The sequence below is a fragment of the Eleutherodactylus coqui genome, chromosome 5 (assembly GCF_035609145.1).
Source record: "Eleutherodactylus coqui strain aEleCoq1 chromosome 5, aEleCoq1.hap1, whole genome shotgun sequence".
NCBI lineage: Eukaryota > Metazoa > Chordata > Amphibia > Anura > Eleutherodactylidae > Eleutherodactylus > Eleutherodactylus coqui.
This window is the reverse complement of record NC_089841.1, coordinates 264,277,993-264,296,025: the sequence shown is the minus strand read 5'-3', so window position 1 is coordinate 264,296,025 and position 18,033 is coordinate 264,277,993. Positions and strand designations below refer to the sequence as shown.

Here is an 18,033-nt window from a genome sequence, read left to right as displayed (position 1 = left end):
CATTGTACTAGGCAGGGACCTCAACGTGGCCCTGGACCCCACTCTTGACGCCTCAACGGGTAAGTCCAGTCTATCCCATACGGCCCTACATAGATTGCGGAGAAAACTATCTGAACTGAAGCTCGTTGATCTCTGGAGAACACTTCATCCAGAGACCAAGGACTATAACCACCACTCCATGGCCCATAACAATTATGGACGATTGGACTACATATTTGTATCACATAGTCTTCTAGAGTGGAGCCCCAGATGCTCAATAGGAAACTTCATCTGGTCGGACCACGCACCTGTCTATGGGGCCCTATGCGGGGGGGAGACAACAAGACGCCTAAACAGTTGGAGACTTAACGACAATCTCCTGGGCGACGCTTGCTGCTTAGAGGAGATAAGGCGGACAATAGGAACATTTGTGGAGACCCACAGGACAGACACTACTTCACCGACTATCCAATGGGAGGCGCTAAAATGTGTCTTAAGAGGAGTCTTCATATCCCATGGGACAAGATTAAAACGGGATAGAGTAGCAAAGTTAGCTGACCTGATATCTAGACTAGAAAAAATGGAGCTGGCCAATAAGGCTAGCGCTTCCCCGACACTAAAGGCGGAGATCTCGGCTCTACGCCAACAAATACTTGGGATTATGGACCAAAAATACCTACACATAAGAGACAGAATAAAAAGGGGGTACTACGAATTCGGAAACAAATGCAGCTCCTGGTTGGCGAAAGCATTAAACCATCGGGAGAACCAGTCATACATCTTTGCACTGAGCAAAGCTGACAAAAGCAAAGTACATGCGACGAAAGACATCCTGGAATGTTTCAGGGAATTCTATGGGGAGCTATATAACATAGAGGGGGTAGAGGAAATAACGGCGATAGATCAATATCTACAAAAATATGCCCCGACGGAGATCCCGACGGAAAACGCGCAACAGCTGGAAGACGACATTTTAGACCAAGAGATAATAGATTAAATTAAAAGCTTAAAGATTGGAAAAAGCCCGGGACCAGATGGCTTCACGCCCAGGTTCTATAAGATATGCGGAGACCTATTGACCCCTATGTTAAGTAGAGCCTTTAACGCGGTATCTGGAAACTGCCCATTCCCATCCCAAGCCCTGCAAGCAATAATCACAGTAATCCCAAAACCGGGCAGAGACCCCATGTCATGTAGCAACTACAGGCCAATATCCCTGCTAAACGTCGACACTAAAATATTTGCTAAAACACTAGCCTCCTGCCTCCGTCCCCTTGTCCCTGGGCTCATCCACAGAGATCAAGTGGGGTTTGTGGCAGGACGCGAAGCCAGGGATAATACAATACGGACCATTTCCCTGATAGAGAGAGCACGAGAGGAAAAAAGCCCACTATGTCTGCTGTCGGCTGATGCCGAAAAAGCTTTTGATCGCGTAAACTGGAGGTTCCTAGAGGCTACATTAAAAAAAATAGGATTAGGCAATAGGACGATTGGCTGGATAATGGCACTTTATAACAACCCCACAGCTCAGATACGGGTCAATGGGAAGCTCTCCGCACCAATAACCATAAAAAATGGAACAAGACAGGGCTGCCTGCTGTCACCGACACTATACATCCTGGTAATGGAGTCGCTGGCTAACGCGTTGAGGGAAAATAAGGAGATAAAAGGATACACAAAAGCCAGACAGGAGCACAAGACTGCCCTGTTCGCAGATGATTTACTAATATATATCACCAATCCCAGACAGGCCTTACCTGCAATCTTACAAGAATTTAAAAGATACAGTTATGTTAGTAACTTTAAAGGGGTTGTCCCGCGAAAGCAAGTGGGTCTATACACTTCTGTATGGCCATATTAATGCACTTTGTAATGTACATTGTGCATTAATTATGAGCCATACAGAAGTTATCAGAAGTTATTCACTTACCTGTTCCGTTGCTGGCGTCCCCGTCTCCATGGTGCCGTCTAATTTTCAGCGTCTAATCTCCCGATTAGACGCGCTTGCGCAGTCCGGTCTTCTTCTCTTCTGAATGGGGTCGCTCGTGCCGGAGAGCGGCTCCGTGTAGCTCCGCCCCGTCACGTGCCGATTCCAGCCAATCAGGAGGCTGGAATCGGCAATGGACCGCACAGAAGCCCTGCGGTCCACCGAGGGAGAAGATCCCGGCGGCCATCTTCACCAGGTAAGTAAGAAGTCACCGGAGCGCGGGGATTCAGGTAAGCACTGTCCGGTTTTCTTTTTTAACCCCTGCATCGGGGTTGTCTCGCGCCGAACGGGGGGTGCTGTTGAAAAAAAACAAACCCGTTTCGGCGCGGGACAACCCCTTTAAGATCAACCTGAGTAAATCAGACCTTTTAAGCATTACACTCCTGGTATCAGAAATTGCACAACTTAAACATCTGACCCCCATGAGCTGGAAAGAAGATAACATCAAATACTTAGGGGTGGTTCTCCCTGCAGACACCGGAAAAACGTACAGCTTAAACTACGAACGCATGCTCTCCACCATAACAAAAGACTTTGAGAGATGGAAACCGACAACCCTCTCGTGGTTTGGCAGGATAAACTCTGTTAAAATGAACTCCCTGCCCAAATTACTATACCTATATCAAACCCTGCCCATATGAGTCCCGCAGAACTTTTTCATCAAACTACAAAAAGCAGTGACGCGGTTTTTGTGTGTGGGGGGGGGGGGACAAGCCGCGTCTGAATTACAAACTACTAACCCAACGGAAGGAGAGAGGAGGGACTGGACTGCCAAACCTACTCCTCTACTATAGAGCGGCCATATGCAAGACAGTCTTGGACCTAGTACACACGGGGACCACTAAACGCTGGGTTGAGCTGGAAAGGGAGACAACGGCAGGGCGAATTAGGGGCCTTGCGTGGTTGCGAAGCGGGTTAGGAAGGAGAGGCATCAGAGTCTCTCCCTTCATAAATTCCTTGCTGAAAATATGGGATGGTTTCGGGACGCGACACGAGCTGGTAAAAGTGCCAGGGCCGTGGACACCACTGAGAGGGAACCCAGACTTCCCTCAGGGAGATTCGGCATTACCCCTTCTGGATGATCTGGATGTGGAGCTCCCCAGGGTCAGAGACGTGATGGATAAAGATGGTCTAAAACCGCTAGGAGACCTCCTGGGGGTGGGGAACCAGAAGACAGGTGCGTGGCTCCAGTACTACCAGATAGGCCGTTATATACGATCCTTAGGACCAATATCAGGCCTGACGGCACCAAACACACAATTTGAAATGCTATGTGATCAACCTCAGAGGTCCAAAGGAGAGATATCCGCGATCTATGGCTTCTTAGCTGCCGGGGAGGGACTGGACTCCGGAGGGGGGCACAGGAGAGCCTGGTAGAGAGAACTAGGGAGGGAAATACCGGAGCAGGAATGGGACAAAGCCATATGCTTGACTCACAAAATGACGATTTCAAGCTGCCACCAGGAACTTAACTATAAGCTATTAACGAGGTGGTACCGAACACCAGTGCAGCTGGCTAAGTACGGAGGGGGGGGGGTGTCTGACTGGTGTTGGCGATGCCTACGAGAGGCTGGCACACTCTCACACATATGGTGGTCATGCCCCCAGGTTAGGACACTCTGGAGGGAAATAGAAGCACTGTACAATGCGCTGAACAAGGGATCCCATGTGTGGACCCCTGAGATGGCCCTCTTATCGATCCTCCCGGGGTCACTAAAAAACAATAGGAAAAGCTCTCTTAGGTTCTATCTTCTAGCGATGCGCACGGTGATACCCAGACTGTGGAGATCCCAGGACCCCCCTACCAAAGTGCACTGGGTGACCGTTCTAGATGAAATAGGCCGCATGGAAGAACTGAAAGCACGAGACGACACGAAATATCCAGTATATCACGCCACATGGGAACCCTGGCTAACATTTCGTAGCTCCCCAAGATTTGACCAATGGTTGTAAGTGGAATACTACCTAGCTAGAACCAAACCTGAAAGGGTGCAAAACAGCCCCGGAGCCAAGAACCCCCCCCCCCCCCCCTCCCCTGTCCTACACCCATCTCTCTTAATGCTTCATAGACCCTTGCGCAACATGCGCATACAATTAGGCGTGGTCCACAACTGCCATCCTCCGCACCCCCACCACCCCCCTATTAGGGGCCCAGGGGATGCCGAGGCAAGGCTGGGGACCAACCCCTACCCCATGTCTCAAATATTCCCCCCCATTACTAACCCACCTTAGACCCCTCCTACCCCTTTTCCCTTCTATGATATTACAAAGTTTTAGAATAAGACGATCATAAAAGTTTACTAGAAGCAACTACAAGCGTAACTAGCAGGGGTGGGCGGGATGAAAACCTTTATTAAGTACAAGCAAGAAGTTTAATGAGCAAGAAAGTAATAGATGCTGTTGAAATGTTTTTGAAAATGATTGTACAACTGAGTATTGAAAATTAATAAAAACACTTTTAAATAAAACAAGCCCTCCCTCTACTGTTACCCAGGCCTTTCACTGTCACGTTGCCTCTTCTTTGTCCCAGAACTGTTTTTCTTCTAAAAAAAAAACCACCTAACCCATGCCCAGCGAACTACAGGCGTTCCCTTAGTCTCCTCTCCCCTCCAGGTCCAAGAAATGTAGTATCCGGCAACATAAGGTGGTACAATATTCACAACCCCATCAGGGGTCTCCTTTTTCGACTCGACAAGTCAATGACAGCAGCAACTTTTCGACTCTGACACCAGAGAGTTTGTCAAGCTACTGACCTATTTGTAAACATGAGTTTTATAGACAAAACACACCTCCTGTTTTACCCCACCATAATTATTAATACATTACATACCCCACACATGTGTACCTTACCACATAGCTCAATCTCCATTTGGTGCCTCACGGCGTCCAGGTGACCCCTGAAGGTCCAACAGTCATGTGCCTGTCTAAGCACATGACCACTACAGCCAGTCACTGGCCTCAATAAGAACTGAGTCCAGTGATCTGCCACAGCGGTCACATGCATGTGACCACTAGATCTGAAAGTGAATGGAGACTGAAGCAGCAGAGACACATAATTGTTGATTCTAGTTTTTTATTATTTTTTTAACCTCCTCAATACTTTTGAACTGTACCCGCATCCTGAAGCCACGGATATAGTTAAAATTGATGCCATTGCAATGGGGTCTAGTGCTACCACGTGGCATGGTGTAGATGCATTTTTTGCCCTATGGTTAAAGCGGTCCTGGTAAAGGAAGTACCAAATCCCTGCAACCTCTTAAAAATCTCCGAAATCCCTGCAATCTCCTACAAGATCAGCAGTTTCTTCTGACATTATCCATGTGAAAGATCGCTTATATCTATATTTAAAGGTAAGGAAACCTCAACAACTTCTATAGTTAGACTAGGATTCCATGTTCTACAATAATTTGTGAAATGCACTCTTTGTTAAAAAAAAAATCCAGCCCCTAGAAGAAGTTGTCGTTTTGCTGTAACTCGGCATTCAGTTACATCTCAAGCAAATATACAAATGATTAGAGTTGTGGTGATTAGATGAACGGTCTTGCCACCTGAGGCCCTAAAAGTGGTTCATCCCCTTGACCTATAAAAAAGGCTCTCAGGGGCTCCTTGTGTGCAGTGACCTCTTCTTCCGCTTGTGTGGAGCTTGTTGACCACTAGACGCCTCTACGACGCAGAGAAAAGATTTCACCCGGGTACCAGAGTCTGAAAGGGGCACATTATTGGGCTGTGAGAAGCTGGATGGTCGTATCGACAAATTGCCTGCCACCTGCGCCAGTTCTAACCAAACTGTTAGGAGGTGTTGGGACAGCATTCAAGGTAACTAAGCTTAGGACGCCCTCAACAGACCACCAGTAGAATGGATCATCTGATTCTATATCAAGCATGAGAATCTCCAACTGTTTCATTGCCATACAGAGACAGGTGGCATCATTGTTACATCCCTGTGTCTGTCGGAACCACTTCCAGCCACTTGACTGAAGGGCATTTGGTCTCACGGCACCCATGATATGTGCGGCCTTTAACACCCACCCAATGTTACCTACGTTTGTACAGTGTTGTCGTGAGCAACAAAACTGGACTGCTACGGAGTGGAACCGGGTTATAGTATAGGCAACTATGATTACCGTGTTCGTGTGTGGAGACCTCGGGGTGAGTGTCTCAATCCTACTTTTGCTGTGGAGCGGCACACTGCCCCAACTACTAGTGTGATGGTTTGGGTTGTAGGGGCATCGCATACAACAGTCAGTCACCCCTAGTAGTGATACGAGGGACAATAACAGCTCAGCGATATGTTCAGGACATCTTGTAGTCACATGTGTTCCTTTCATGGCGGCTTCCAAGAGGCAGCAGGATAATGCTCGGCCGCACACACAAGGGGGTCACAGGAATGTATCCACGAAATTGTCACACTTCCATGGCCTGCTCAGTCGGCAGTTTTATCATCAATAGAACATGTATGGGACCATCTGAGACACCAACTTCGACAGCCTATGAGTTTGCGCGATCTAGAGGATCAGTTACAGCAAATGTGGAGCGATATGCCGCAGGATACTATATGGAACCTATATGCCTCGATGCCCCCCCGAATCACATCTTGTATCCAAACTAGAGGCGGAACAACAGGGCACTAGAGCCTCCATGTTCGCCTGTATCACATCTTGTATCCAAGCTAAAGGCGACAGAACAGGGTACCAGAGCCTCCATGCCCAACAGTATCACATCTTGTATCCACGCTTGAGGTGGTAAAACAGGGTGCTGGAGCTTCCATGCCTGTACTTATCACATCTTGTATCCAAGCTAGAGGAGGTACAACAGGGTACTAGAGCCTCCATGCCTGCCCATATCACATCTTGTATCCAAGCTGGGGGTGGCCCAACAGGGTTCTAGAGCCTACATGTCCACCCGTATCACATCTTGTATCCCGGCTAGAAGGGGTACAACATGGTACTAGAGCCTTTATGCCCACCTGTATCACACCTTGTATCGAAGCTAGAGGCGGTACAACAGGGTACTAGAGCCTCCATGCCCACCCGTATAAGATCTTGCATCCAAGCTGGTGGTGGCCCAACAGGGTTCTAGAGCCTACATGTCCACCCGTATCACATCTTGTATCCCGGCTAGAAGGGGTACAACATGGTACTAGAGCCTTTATGCCCACCTGTATCACACCTTGTATCGAAGCTAGAGGTGGTACAACAGGGTACTAGAGCCTCCATGCCCGTCGTATCACATCTTCTATCCAAACTAGAGTTGATACAACAGGGTATTAAAGCCTCCCTACAAGAGGTCAGTCCTCCACAATAAATGATGTTTTTCCTCTGTTATTGTAGTCACTTACTTATATCAACCTTATAATCACACAGAGAAAGTTTCGTTTGATTCAACTTCTAGGGAGGGGGGGATATTACCGACAAAGAGTGCACATTACACAATCATATTTTTATAGTTGGATACTAGCTGCTATACACACAGGAAGTCATACTGGTGTTATATTTTTATACATTATTAGATGATACATGTTACTTCTTATATAGTGATGAAAATGTTTATATTATATATATATATACACACAGTGGTGTTTCTGTATTTGTGGTAATGCTTTTTGTATACTGGATCTGTTGCGTTCCAAAGCAGGGCATGTAGCAGAGTGAGGACGAATGCTCCATACATGACAAGATCATACAAGTCTGGAGGTTTCCTCTCTCCTCCCTTTCTCACACACTACTGCAATGTCTCTTCATAGCACCTCACTACATTTTTCAGAAAGGCTCCAATTACTTGAGTTCAGAGATCATTGACCACTCACATAATGAGGACCAACCAGGTGGTGAAGTATTCTTTATTTGCTTCCTCTTATATTTTTTGGGTGAGTAAACAGATTTATTGTTCTAAGATGGGACGTTATCTAGGACACATTGAGCTTCATTAGAAAAAGGACTCCTGCCCAAGTTTAGATAATGCAATAGGTTTAACGTACTGTGCAATACCACAGATAGCACTGTAATATTACAATTAGCTGTGCCAACATTAACTGTGTACAGGGGCGTAGCTAAAGGCTCATGGGCCCGGGTGTAAAAGTTTATCTTGGGACCCCCCAGTGTCTCTTAACCCCTTAACGCAGAGGTGTAATGTGAAGCTCCTGGGCTCCAATGCAAAACCTGTAACAGGGCCCCCAACTATAATGCTTTATTGATAATACTGGGCTCCCTATATGGAGAAGAGAGGCCTTATGCCCCCCCCCCCCCCAAGGTTCTTGGGCTCGGGGGCAACTGCATCCCCCCAGCATCCCCTATAGTTATGCCAGTGGCTGTGTACATTAATGTATATGCATGTATCCCAAGATGAAAAGGTTCATGAACATGGCTGTGTTATGGCTCTGTTTCTACAGATCCGAAGTAGAGCTTCACACAAAAGTTATTACTTACTGTCAGACTCCATATGAATCCCACAGAAAATAAACTTGTGGCACCTTCCATTGGACTTAGTATGTATGGAAATTTTATCCCTCTCCTAGAAGCACTCTACTAGGAGAGAATAGCTCTATAGCTATAGGGTCCCACAGAGCCTGTACAGTTCTATATTAACTCATAAAGGTACCAGATGGTCCAAAAGAACCAGACACTTTTTAGGGATTTTACCCATGTCGTGGCATTTTTTTTTTTCAGCTTCTAAAATTATTTTTGCTGCGTTTTTTTTCGTGACATAATTTTTTTGTTTTATTAGGAGTAAAAAGCTAGAATTTTTTTCTAATTTATAGTTATTTATTTTTAAAATTAGTATGTTTTCGCTAAAATAACAGAAATTAGTTCCTCATTTTGTTTTTGACATTTTGATATATCATCTGTATAGTCTTGGATGCGCATATGGTGATGGTTCTGGTTGGAGATAGTGGTGGGGACCGTTTTGGTTGGCGTTGGCAGTAATCTTTTTTATTTTTTACTTATTTTTGTAACTATTTTTTTAAACATCTATATCCCCATGATGTCATAAAAGACCACTGGGGTCATTCACTTTTATTTTTTTATACACTTTTCCACTGTAACTGGGGCATCCATAGGAGCCCCAGTTACAGGGAAAAACATTCCGCTGTAGTGACAATAGTCACTGGCAGAGCTGATCTGTGTCTGCTAAGATCTGGCAGCTCTGCCGTGCAGGAGCACAAGGCGGTCACGTAATAGTCAGGTCGAATAGCACAGGTGGCACTTCCACTTTCTGTATTTACTACATAGCACTCATTTTGTTTTTAACTGCCTTTACCTTCTCCTCTGGGTCCTCAGCTGTCACTGGCTACATTGCATGAGCAGGTGCTTTAATCATGCGCCAAATTTTTACTTTCCTCTGGGGTTAAAGCGCATGACCCAGCGCCATAACTTTACAGCACTTGGTCCTTATCAGCTTAAAGGACTTGTACAAGCTTGGCGCACCTCCATACAGGCTGCATGCACAGGGCTCTGCTGAGTGAATGAGCCCTTAGCATACAATACTAAGTGCACCTCATAATGCAATACCAATCATCATACCCTGTTTATTAGTTGAAATATGTAAGATTAACTTTGCATGTGAACAACTTCTGATTTGTACATGTCTGTGAATCAAAAGGGTTCCACTGAGTGATATACTGGCTTGTAGGACATTAATACTTTTAACGTTATTTCAATTGCTATAACTACAAAGGGAGGGTAAAACAAGCTACTTTAATATTCGTGTAGCATAAAATGTCGAATATTCACAGCTCTCTGCGCAGTTGGGTCCAGAGGTATTGGAAAAATTGTAATCTAATAATTTCGCTTCTCACCATCTCAATGGATTTGAAACAAAGCATCAATATGTCACTGAAGTTCAGAATTTCAGCATTAAGTCAAGTGGTTTATCAAAAATATTGCATTAACTGTTTAGGGGTTCAAACCATTTTTTCAATCCTATTTCCATTTTCACAGACTCAAAGGTAATTAGACAAACTAACATATAGGGATTATTTTTAATTCCTGGATGGAATTGCCAAGGGAGGATATACACCTCTTAATGGAACAATACAACAGTTTCTAATGCAGAAGATATACTGTAGTTTATTGGATTCCAAGGAGCAATTTATATTGTAGTACTCGGCTTTGCCCGAGTTAATTTGGTACTGGTGTTTATCTGGTGTTCACACGGAAAATCTTATGAAGTCGTGGTTACTTTAGAGATACCGGGAAAAAAATATGTTCACCATTTTGAATGGTTCTTTGTGTTACCCAGGAAACACCACGTGGAGGTAACCATGCGACGTTTCCTTTATATAAAAAGACATCAGGAAGTGAGAGAATTAGATTACGTATGTACAATTTGGACGCTAATTATTTTGCGCTTAGAATTGAATAATCGAGTTGGGACCCGTTAACTTTTCCTATTTATGACATAATCAATGCTCATGCCAAATTTCAAGTTTCTATGACATCAGGAAGTGAGAGAATTAGATTACGTACGTAAAATTTGGAGGCTAATTCTTTTGCGCTTAGAATTGAATAATCGAGTTGGGGCCCATTAGCTTTTCCTATTTATGACATGATCAATGCTCATGCCAAATTTCAAATTTCCATGACATCGGGAAGTTGGAGAATTAGTGGCGAGTCAGTCAGTGAGTCAGTCAGTGAGGGCTTTCATCTTTAAAAAAATATATAGATATGGAGCAATGTTTCAGCCTTATTTTTATTTTCCTTCATCTGGCTGTAAGTAAGACTCAAGGATGCTGTTAGTGACGTTCCTGGGCAATGTTCATATTCCAGAGTATCAACAACAGAGTCTTTCTTACTGCCCAATGAAGGACTACAAGCCTGAAACGTTGCTATGTTAGCTATAATGTAAATTGCTCCTTGAAAACCAATGGACTAAGTATTTTGCATTAAAGACTGTTGTCATGTTTCATCAAGAGTTGTTTGTTTGTCTGCAGTTGCATGGATAGCATGAGTGGCTTACCATGAGATTTTACGTGGGGCCGTGGTATGCGGTCCCTGGTCATGTGATTGCCGTCATCCAATGGATTATGGCGATCGTGTAAAGGCAAAAAAAAAAAAGTTAAAGTTTCACCTCCCGTCACAGAGCAGATTCATGAAGGGAGCAGAAATCACTTAACAATGGCCCCCAGATTTGTCCCCCGATGGGATCTTTATTTGTGGAACCTTCCCCTGCTTCTACGCATGTACCCATCGGCAAAGTGGCAGACACAAGCGCAGAAGCTGGCGAGGACCCGGGAAATTTAAAATCTCCTTGCTCCTGGCTACTAAAAGTAACAGAGAGCCTGGAGCAGTGACCGAGGGCCGCGATAAGCGCTCCCCAGTCACATGATCGCCGCTATCCATTGGTAAAATATTTTTAAAAAGTTAAAGTTTAATCTCCCCTCACCAATGCGAAGAGAGATGAATTTTCTTATTCAGTGGCCTCCGCATTCGAGCCCCAACACGATAATCCTTCACGGACCTTCCACAGCTTTTGAGCATGTGCTGGCCAGCAAAATGGCGGGCGCATGAGCAGAAGCTAGGGAGGGCCCGGGAAATTTAAAAGTTCCTTGCACTGGCTACCAAAGGTAGTCGAGAGCCTGGAGCAGTGACCAGAGTCCTCGTTGAGCCGTCACTGGTCACATGATCGCCACTAGCCTCCACAAGTGGATTCCACATACAGCCATGTGAGCCCGGCATTATTCTGACCGCTACCTGTAAGACGTAATTTACAAGAAGCTCCGGGAACGCTCGCCTTCCTGCAGTTCTAGGAGCAGCTTGTTGAGCGCCTTCTGTGTGAGACCGCCGCACCTCCGCAAGCTTACGAAGCCTCAAAGAGCACCACTTTTTACACCCCATACCTACCGCTGAGGTCAGGAAATAACTCCAAAAAAGTGTTGGGTTTGCAGGAAGCATGGGAGGAGGAGAGATACCCAGTTTTATTGCCCAATGTGCCATCCCAACCAGGCCTCCGTAATTACCCCTGTATTGAGACATACCACACAGTCTTACATTATAACTTTTATCTAAGATTTAGGGAATACTCAAAAAGGGCAGGGGATTCTTTTTAGGGAGTCAATTTTTTTTCTGCACAAGTGTGCAGTGGGGCCTGGAACTTATCCAGTTGTGCCCTGAAATCCAATGGATGAAATGCACCCCGCACATTCTCCGCATAGGTGTTGAAATTACGTACTTCTGTAATTAACTGCCGTGATGTGATCGGGTACCTGGTTTAGTAGCAAATAGGATTTGGTGTGCTCTCTCTCTCTCTCTCTCTCTCTCTCTCTCTCTCTGGACGGTGCTCACTCCTCTACATCCACACCCCATGCGCTACGGGATGTTGTTCCTCCTCTTCCATCTTCGCCAACATGGAAGCTAATGGTGCTCCCATGTGGCTCTGTGTTAGCTCCGAGCAGCAGGTAAGATGGAACCCTGCTCCAAAATAGAAAAAAGCAGACCCTTTCCTGCTCTCAGACACTCACTTTTATAACCTCACTTGTACCACATGACACCATAAGATAGATACATTCAACCTGCAGCAGAGCTGACAGGCAATGATTTTAAGGGTGTTAACTAGAGATAAGCGAGCATACTCGGTAAGGCGATATACTCGAAAGAGCATCGCCTTTTTCTAGTACCTACTGGCTCGTCCCTGAAGATTCGGGGGGGCCACGGGGTCAGGGGTGGCGCGGGGGAGCGGGGAGGAGAGTGAGAGAAATCCCTCTCTCTCTCCCTCCCCATCCCCTCCTATCGGACACATCTACTACTGGTATTCCTTGCTGGTCAGGTCAGTTTCCAGTACCCCACTATAGGTACGGGTAGACCATTGCTCGCCACAACATTGATGAACTGTTCGGACGGACAGCTGAGAATATCAGGGGACCAATACTTCTCAAAGTCACTCTGGCAGATAGTGGTGACTTGTGACCCTGTATCAATGAGCGCAGGCAGAGGCATACCATTTACATATAATATCACTTCTGGACAGGGGCCTACATACTTAGAAATGCACTCCAGAATGTGTGGACCTATTGTCTGACCTCCTGGGGTACGGTCCTTCTGCCCAGGGGTTGCCCGTTTAAACGGCAGCAACTATTTATTTCATGTTCACTTTGATGGAAGTGTTCACAGAATAACGGCGAGAAGTGTGGGTAGCTTCTGGCCGGCCGATGTGGTCCTGGTGGTAACTGGCGCTCGGGTAGTAACGGGCGCAGCATGGAGCGCCGGCTCTCTAGCTCGCTGATTTTCTGGCACAGTTCGGCAATGCTGTGGGTTAGCTCGGTCATCTGTTTCTGCATCTCAAGCAGTGGAGTGGACATATCACTGTTAAATTGCTCCGCCTGTCTGTATACGTCATTCTTGCTGGGGTGGGGCAAGCTCTCATCACTCAACACATTAATCCCTGTCTTAAAGGGGTTGTCCCGCGAAACAAAGTGGGTCTATACACTTCTGTATGGCCATATTAATGCACTTTGTAATGTACATCGTGCATTAATTATGAGCCATACAGAAGTTATCAGAAGTTTTTCACTTACCTGCTCCGTTGCTAGCGTCCTCGTTTCCATGGAGCCGTCTAATTTTCAGCGTCTAATTGCCAAATTAGACGCGCTTGCGCAGTCCGGGTCTTCTTCTTTTCTCAATGGGGCCGCTCGTGCCGGAGAGCGGCTCCGTGTAGCTCCGCCCCGTCACGTGCCGATTCCAGCCAATCAGGAGGCTGGAATCGGCAATGGACCGCACAGAAGCCCTGCGGTCCACCGAGGGAGAAGATCCCGGCGGCCATCTTCAGCAGGTAAGTAAGAAGTAACCGGAGCGCGGGGATTCAGGTAAGCGCTGTCCGGTGTTCTTGTTTAACCCCTGCATCGGGATTGTCTCGCGCCGAACGGGGGGCTGTTGAAAAAAAAAAATAAACGTTTCGGCGCGGGACAACCCCTTTAAGCTCCTCTCCCTCAATGGTCTGGCGCTCCGTACCCAGAACAGTAATGGCCACTTCTTTAAACTGTAGAAATGTGCTATCGGGGTGCTGCCCCGACAGCATCTTCAACTGGCTCCTGAGAGTCTCTGTTAATGAGCCCTCAATAAACTGTTCCCTAAGAGCCTGGTCTGCCCAACGGCCTCCTTAGGATTGGCCCTTATTACGGCCTTCATGTCCTCCTGTAGGGACAGTGCGTACTCTCTCAGAGTGTCTCCTATCTTTTGTATTTTATTAAAGAACCTTTTCTTTATCTCTGACATGGTATGCTTATTAAAGATAGTCTGCAGCCTGTCCAAAATATCTTCTACGGACTTTTTGTGTTCACACGACCATGTTTTAACGTTCCTGGCAGCGGGACCTTATAGCTGACCCATGAGAATTTCTGTCTTTTGTTCTACTACTACTGCACACTGATGATGGGCAAAAACCCAGGAACAGCTGTCTGTGTATGGATTCTGGCTTAGTTTTCAATTTCCAATCATTGCTCTAAAGACCTATATAAAGCTTCAGGCACTCATTTGAATGCTGCCATCCAATAGATATTGTTCCATCTCCAAATTATTTACCCCTCCCGTTCCAACTTTTGAAGAATGTACTAAATCTACTTCAGACTATTTATCTCCATAAATTCTCAGAAAGTAATGAGGGAACAGGCCACCCCAGACTGTGAAAATATGTATGAGTCAATCGTCCAATTACTGTCTATTAAAATAGAGGGGATATTTCAAAAATGTCTGCAATTCCTAAATAGTTGGTACAATATTTGGTTAAACCCCTTAATTAAGCAGAAATTCTACACTTCATTCTCATTTTGATGGCTTTGTTTTAAATTCACTGCAGTGTACAAAGGCTGAATCAGAGGCGTAACGTGAAGCTCCCGGGCCCCGATGCAAAACTTGTAACAGGGCCCCCAACTATAATGCTTTACTCATAGTACTGGGTTCCCTATATGGAGAAGAGAGACCTTATGGGCCCCCTAAGGCTCCTGGGCCCGGGTGCCACCGCATCCCCTACATCCTCTATAGTTACGCCCTTGGCTGAATTACAAAAATGGTGTCACGATCCAATACCTCTAGACCCAACTTTGTTTTATCTGCTTAGGTTAGTAAGTGGCATTACAATCTACACCTCTTAGTCTGAGGCTGGCTTCACATGGATGATAAAATAGCGTGAGATTTGTACGTTGCGAATGAATGGCGTCATGAACATGAGCGATGTTTTCCTGCATGGCACCGTGAAGCGATGCAGGAAACAAATTGCAGCATGCTCTATCTTGCTGCGTGATTTCACATCACAGCGCCCATTGCTTTCAATGGGGCCGGTGAGGTCTCCCATTAAAAGCAATGGGACAAACTCTGCAATCCTTTACCGCGGCTGTATCAGCCCCACTGGAGTATCCCTTCATCCCCCACGTGATGCTAGTCTGTTTTAATGTGAAAACGCCTCACATTTCTGGAGAATTGACATGGTGGGGAGCGCGATATGGGGCAGGATTCACGGCATCATATCACGCTCGTCCATGTAAAATTAGCCTATGGGCTTAAACATATGGACATATTTTAGTTCTGTTATGTGGCCATGAAAATCACGGCCGCATAACAAGATAAAACAAAATTATTGATCTCAATGGTTTTGTTTCCAGTATCGGGATTCCCATGCGTTATTACTACTCGTACTCACCGGAAAAGGTAGGACTTCCCTATCTTTCTTGCATGTAGTTAACACATTAATGCTGGACCTATCTTCCCTGTTTTTTTTTTTCAAAGTCGCATACAATAGTGCAGAGTTTAAATAGTCCAAAAAAGAACAAACAAACCCTGGTTCATGCGCTAATACATTCCGTAGCGACGAGCGTATTAGCGCATGCCCCATGTGTTTTTTCCCTAAAACATCAGATTTGATTAAAGAAGTGAAGATGTAAAGCACGACAGATTAGATGGTTATTATAGCATGTAACAGTCAATACTCTTCCAGGTGGCCAGTGGACTACTGATTGCTGTAGGACTATATGCTAAACTCTGTAAGGAGACAGGTGAGTGTGGTTGGTCTCTGGTAATGCAGCTCTCACACTGAGGTACGTTATTCTTTTGCATATAAAGTATAATCCTTTTATAATGCAAAGTTATGCAACTTTCAAAACTGTTTTGTGCTTCAATTCCTTCTCAATTTCAAGGTTATTTATTTATTGTCAGTGAAAAGGAACATTTTTGTTGATGCTTAGGCCTTAGTCAGACGGGCGTTTTTTTCGCGCGATTTGCGGATCGCATGACGGATGCGCATCCGCAAATCGCGTGACCGGTGCGCGCAAGTCGCCCGCAAATCGCCCGAAAATCTGCTCCTAGCCGCGTTTCATTAGAAACGGGCCGGAGCTGTCCAGCGCATTGCATTCAATGGAGACGGCAATAGAGCCGCCTCCATTGAAAGCAATGCGCTGCGGGCGAGCCCGGGATGAATTGTCGGTAAGGGCTTAAATATATAAGCCCTTCCCTGCAATTCATCCCAAAATGTGTTAAAATAAAAAAAAATTGTATACTCACCTTCTCCCGGCAGCCGGAGCTCCGTGCGGCCGTCCTGCAGTGGGTGTGAAGGGGGTGTGAGTCAGACCTGCCCCCTGATTGGCTCAGCGCTGAGCCAATCAGAGGCATGCCTCACTCACACCCATTCATGAATTCATGAATGGATGTGAGTCAGACCTGCCCCAGATTGGCTCAGCGCTGAGAGGCAGCAGTCACTCACCCATTCATGAATTCATGAATGGGTGTGTGAGTGAAACCGGCCTCTAATTGGTCAGGGCTGTGACCAATCAGAGGCAGATCATTCAGCAGGCGGGGATTTTAAAGCCCCGCCGGCTGAATAGTGCCGAGAAGCAGTTCAGGAGAACTGACAGCAGCCGCAGCTGGACTCCGGCTGCAGCGGAAAGGTGAGTATACAATTTTTTTTTATTTTAACACTTTTAGGATGAATTGCAGGGAAGGGCTTATATATTTAACCCCTTCCCGACAATTTACCCCGCGCACGCCGGCAGCCCATTGCTTTCAATGGAGCGGCTGTATTGCCGCTCCATTGAATTCAATGGGCAAACATCGTTCTTCTCTGCCACAGCTGTTACAGCTGTGGCAGAGAAGAATGATTTGTCTTCTATATGTTCTCAATGGGGTCGGCGCTGCTGCCGCCGGCCCCATTGAGCGCATATAGAGAAGAGAACAGGAATCGCAGATCGCAGATAGGTGCGATCTGCGATTTTTTGTTCTATAATTTATCGGACGAGCGCATAAAAAGCGCTCATGTGTCCGATACCATTGCAAAGCAATGGTTTTATAAAATCGCCGGACGCATGCGCATGCGCAAATCGCGGCTAAAAACGCACGTCTGACTAAGGCCTCAAAGAGTGAAATCACGCACAGAACAAAGGCTGAATTCACACAGGCCATTTTCATGCTTGAGTTCCATCCAAATGCGATATGGATCGAACCTGCATGTGAAAATGACACATTTCAATGCATTTTTCACATGAGCGATTTTTCTCTCAGTGAGGGCTTATTCAGATGGGCGTATATCGGTCGGGTTTCCACACCCGGACTATATACGCTGCCCCTCTCTGCCAGGGGAGGAGGCGGGATGGGATGGGAGCAGTGCACTGAGCTCCCATCCCTCTCCACTCCTCGCCACGGTTTGCTATGGGAGGGGGTGGGACTGTAAGGACCTAAGTAATATATACCTTGTCTTGCCGTGCCTTGTCTTACCTTGAAGAATAAATTCTGTTGCTTCAAGAACGGCGAGGAGGTGCACCCATCAAGGGTACCTCCAGAAGAATCTGGCATACCTGGATACTTGAACAGTCAGGAATAAGCGGAAAAAGGAAAAGGAAGAACTTTGTGGATCCACACGACATGCTCAAAGAAAGACAGTGATAAGACACTTCTTTTGAGCATCCCTCTATTGTGTCAAAATCAAGGTACTAAGGAATCAAGTAACAGGGTCAAAGATATTCCTGCTATGGTAGTTACGGACCATAAATAGGGATGCCTGGCAAGTGTAACAAGAAAGACTTGGGAGTCTCATCCTCACCTCAGTGGGGACCTGAGAGCAAGCGAGCCCTTCTGCACTGTGACATCTAAGAG

The 18,033-nt window shown here is 46.1% G+C and overlaps 1 protein-coding gene across 1 annotated transcript in view; it reads left to right on the top strand.

The window, feature by feature from the left end:
• Positions 1-7,687: 7,687 nt before the first annotated feature.
• LOC136628589 (tetraspanin-33-like) overlaps positions 7,688-18,033 on the top strand; it is an 82,682-nt gene continuing 72,336 nt past the window's right edge. The window contains exons 1-2 of the mRNA XM_066604618.1: positions 7,688-7,832; positions 15,887-15,944. Of these exons, the coding sequence (XP_066460715.1) occupies positions 7,776-7,832; positions 15,887-15,944 (115 nt within the window). The 5' untranslated portion in view covers positions 7,688-7,775. The remainder of the gene's footprint in view (positions 7,833-15,886; positions 15,945-18,033) is intronic.